Genomic DNA, 4,107 nt, shown 5'->3' on the forward strand with positions numbered 1-4,107 from the left:
GTGTCTCACCTCTGCACTTCCCAAACCCTGAGTGTCTTGAACTTCCTGAAATGAACATGTCACAAAGTGAGGGGAGACTGTTATTTTCTTCTTTCCAGGTTGAAGAACAGAGTCTGTCTTCTCCTCTGTCCTCCCCATCCACTCAATACAGAGAGGGAGGAGACGCTTTTAAAAGCTCTCCTCCTCTACCCCCTTTTCCTGTTAGAAGACAGTGACTGACTGAGTGTCCTGTGTTATGTCTAGTCTGCCCAGGACGACAAGACCACAATCCAGTGTGAGACGTCTCCTCCCACCACCCCTCGCTCCATGCGCCTGCACAAGGGGGCCAGCCACACTGCCAGCCATGAGGACATCAGGGACATCCGCAGGTAGGAAGCCCCTTTCTGCCTAAACAATATCTCACTCTGTTTTCTACAATAGCCATGTTTCTCTCTCTCTCTCCTTCTGTCGTTCTCTTATCTGTCCTGTTCATCCATCCCTTCATCCCTCTGTTTCTGATCTTTCAATCTATCTATCCACATCTCTCTCCCTCGCTTTCTCTCTTTCTCTCTCTGTATATCTCTCTATGCATTCATGCTCATCTCGATCCCCTTCTCTCTCTCGCTCCCCTTCTCTCTCTCGCTCCCCTTCTCTCTCTCGCTCCCCTTCTCTCTCTCGCTCCCCTTCTCTCTCTCGCTCCCCTTCTCTCTCTCGCTCCCCTTCTCTCTCTCGCTCCCCTTCTCTCTCTCGCTCCCCTTCTCTCTCTCGCTCCCCTTCTCTCTCTCGCTCCCCTTCTCTCTCTCGCTCCCCTTCTCGCTCTCGCTCCCCTTCTCTCTCTCGCTCCCCTTCTCTCTCTCGCTCCCCTTCTCTCTCTCGCTCCCCTTCTCTCTCTCGCTCCCCTTCTCTCTCTCGCTCCCCTTCTCTCTCTCGCTCCCCTTCTCTCTCTCGCTCCCCTTCTCTCTCTCGCTCCCCTTCTCTCTCTCGCTCCCCCTCTCTCGCTCCCCTTCTCGCTCTCGCTCCCCTTCTCGCTCTCGCTCCCCTTCTCTCTCTCGCTCCCCCTTCTCTCTCTCGCTCCCCTTCTCTCTCTGGCTCCCCCTTCTCTCTCTCGCTCCCCTTCTCTCTCTCGTCCCCTTCTCTCTCTCGATCCCCTTCTCTCTCGATCCCCTTCTCTCTCTCGCTCCCCCTTCTCTCTCTCGATCCCCTTCTCTCTCTGTCCCCCTTCTCTCTCTCGCTCCCCTTCTCTCTCTGCTCCCCTTCTCTCTCTCGCTCCCCCTTCTCTCTCTCGCTCCCCCTTCTCTCTCGCTCCCCCTTCCTCTCTCTCGCTCCCCTTCTCTCTCTCGCTCCCCTTCTCTCTCGATCCCCTTCTCTCTCTCGATCCCCTTCTCTCTCTCTCGCTCCCCTTCTCTCTCTAGCTCCCCTTCTCTCTCTCGCTCCCCTTCTCTCTCTCGCTCCCCTTCTCTCTCTCGCTCCCCTTCTCTCTCTCGCTCCCCCTTCTCTCTCTCGCTCCCCCTTCTCTCTCTGGTCCCCCTTCTCTCTCTCGCTCCCCCTTCTCTCTCGCTCCCCCTTCTCTCTCTCGCTCCCCCTTCTCTCTCTCGCTCCCCCTTCTCTCTCTCGCTCCCCCTTCTCTCTCTCGCTCCCCCTTCTCTCTCTCGCTCCCCCTTCTCTCTCTCGCTCCCCCTTCTCTCTCTCTCGATCCCCTTTTCTCTCTCTCGATCCCCCTTTTCTCTCTTTCGATCCCCCTTTCTCTCTTCCTCTCACCCCTCCCTCTCTGTCTCAGTATGACCACCCTACAGGACGGCCAGGGTAGTAACCCCAGCAGCAGTAACAGCAGTCAGGACTCTCTGAACAAGGCAGCCAAGAAGAAGAGCATCAAGTCCTCCATCGGGCGCCTCTTCGGCAAGAAGGAGAAGGGTCGGCCAGGCCCCCCAGGGAGCAAGGAGTCCCCTGGCAGCCAAGGTCAGTCCCCTCCTAAAACATGCCTGCTGGTTCAAGTTCATTAGGCAGCAAACAGAAGAAAACAAGCTGAAACAGGAAGGGACTACCTGCACCGACTTTAACCTCTGACCCTCCATCTCTCCTCACAGCTGGTACCCCCGAGGCAGAGACCTCTCCCCAGGATGCACCGGGGCTGGGCAAACTAAGGCGGCCCCGCTGAGAAGAACAGGAAACTGCAGAAGAAGTAGGTGTTTCCACATCTTGTCACCACTTCTGTCAGTGATGCAACATAGATAAGTCAGTAGTGGTACTAGTGGTAGATAGACTGGTTCCGTCTCGTTAACAGGAGAAAGACTGGTTCCGTCTCGTTAACAGGAGAAAGACTGGTTCCGTCTCGTTAACAGGAGAAAGACTGGTTCCGTCTCGTTAACAGGCACAGGAGAGACTGGACTTTCGTCTGGGCGTTAACAGGAGAGGGACTGGTTCCGTCTCGTTAAGAGGGAGCCTCTAACAGGGGACTGGTTCCGTCTCGTAACAGGAGAGGGACTGGGTTCCGCCTTAACAGGAGAGGGACTGGTTCCGTCTCGTTAACAGGAGAGGACTGGTTCCGTCTCGTTAACAGGAGAGGGACTGGTTCTGGTCGTTAACTGGTTCCGCTCTCGTTAACAGGAGAGGACTGGTTCCGTCTCGTTAACAGGAGAGGGACTGGTTCCGTCTCGTTAACAGGAGAGGGACTGGTTCGATCGTTAACAGGAGAGGGACTGGTTCCGTCTCGTTAACAGGAGGACTGGTTCCGTCTCGTTAACAGGAGAGGACTGGTTCCGTCTCGTTAACAGGAGAGGGACTGGTGTTTTCTGCTTCCATCCAATAGATATGAATCTACTCGATCAACCACAGATCTTGCTGTACAGGAGAGGGTCAATCTTGCTCAGATAGGTCTGGTTGATGGCTCCAGCCATGCTGCTGTTTATGCTTGTGTGTTCTATATGTCCGTTGTAGATCTGACCCCAGCACTGTAACAGCCCTGTGTTGCTCTATGATCACCCTGCCGTGCAGCTTGCACTGCCACTCGCTCTCTCACACAGCCCCATGTTGTCCCTCCCTGGTCTCATGCCCCATACTGTCCCTCCCTGGTCTCATGCCCCATACTGTCCCTCCCTGGTCTCATGCCCCATGCTGTCCCTCCCTGGTCTCATGCCCCATGCTGTCCCTCCCTGGTCTCATGTCCCATTCTGTCCCTCCCTGGTCTCATGCTCCCATACTGTCCCTCCTGGTCTCATGCCCCATACTGTCCCTCCCTGGTCTCATGCCCCATGCTGTCCCTCCCTGGTCTCATGCCCCATGCTGTCCCTCCTGGTCTCATGCCCCATGCTGTCCCTCCTGGTCTCATGCTCCCATGCTGTCCCTCCCTGGTCTCATGCCCCATGCTGTCCCTCCCTGGTCTCATGCCCCATGCTGTCCCTCCTGGTCTCATGCCCCATGCTGTCCCTCCCCTGGTCTCATGCCCCATGCTGTCCCTCCTGGTCTCATGCCCCATGCTGTCCCTCCTGGTCTCATGCCCCATGCTGTCCCTCCCTGGTCTCATGCCCCATGCTGTCCCTCCCTGGTCTCATGCCCCATGCTGTCCTCCCTGGTCTCATGCCCCATGCTGTCCCTCCCTGGTCTCATGCCCCATGCTGTCCCTCCTGGTCTCATGCCCCATGCTGTCCCTCCCTGGTCTCATCCATGCTGTCCCTCCCTGGTCTCATGCCCCATGCTGTCCTCCCTGGTCTCATGCCCCATGCTGTCCCTCCCTGGTCTCATGTCCCATGCTGTCCCTCCCTGGTCTCATGTCCCATGCTGTCCCTCCCTGGTCTCATGCCCCATGCTGTCCCTCCTGGTCTCTCATGCTGTCCCTCCTGGTCTCATGCCCCATGCTGTCCCTCCTGGTCTCATGCCCCATGCTGTCCCTCCTGGTCTCATGCCCCATGCTGTCCCTCCCTGGTCTCATGCCCCATGCTGTCCCTCCTGGTCTCATGCCCCATGCTGTCCCTCCTGGTCTCATGCCCCATGCTGTCCCTCCCTGGTCTCATGCCCCATGCTGTCCTCCTGGTCTCATGCCCCATGCTGTCCCTCCCTGGTCTCATGCCCATGCTGTCCCTCCCTGGTCTCATGCCCCATGCTGTCCCTCCCTGGTCTCATGCCCCATGCTGT

General features: G+C 57.3%; 1 protein-coding gene across 1 annotated transcript; it reads left to right on the plus strand.

Moving 5' to 3' along the window:
- The first annotated feature begins 238 nt into the window (after window positions 1-238).
- Window positions 239-2,134, plus strand: LOC124029916 (liprin-alpha-1-like). The gene is made up of 3 exons (XM_046341466.1): window positions 239-368; window positions 1,757-1,935; window positions 2,064-2,134. Exons 1-3 carry the CDS (start codon window positions 307-309, stop codon window positions 2,132-2,134), a joined length of 312 nt encoding a protein of 103 aa, XP_046197422.1. The 5' UTR covers window positions 239-306.
- The last annotated feature ends 1,973 nt before the right edge of the window (window positions 2,135-4,107 follow it).

This window comes from Oncorhynchus gorbuscha, unplaced genomic scaffold (assembly GCF_021184085.1).
Source record: "Oncorhynchus gorbuscha isolate QuinsamMale2020 ecotype Even-year unplaced genomic scaffold, OgorEven_v1.0 Un_scaffold_8172, whole genome shotgun sequence".
In the NCBI taxonomy this organism is placed as follows: domain Eukaryota; kingdom Metazoa; phylum Chordata; class Actinopteri; order Salmoniformes; family Salmonidae; genus Oncorhynchus; species Oncorhynchus gorbuscha.

Coding starts and splice junctions, on each gene's coding strand:
- LOC124029916 (XM_046341466.1), top strand. CDS start 307: ATGCGCCTGCACAAGGGGGCCAGCCACACTGCCAGCCATGAGGACATC. Junction 369..1,756: donor GACATCAGGGACATCCGCAG/GTAGGAAGCCCC, acceptor TCTCTGTCTCAG/TATGACCACCCTACAGGACG. Junction 1,936..2,063: donor GGAGTCCCCTGGCAGCCAAG/GTCAGTCCCCTC, acceptor CTCTCCTCACAG/CTGGTACCCCCGAGGCAGAG.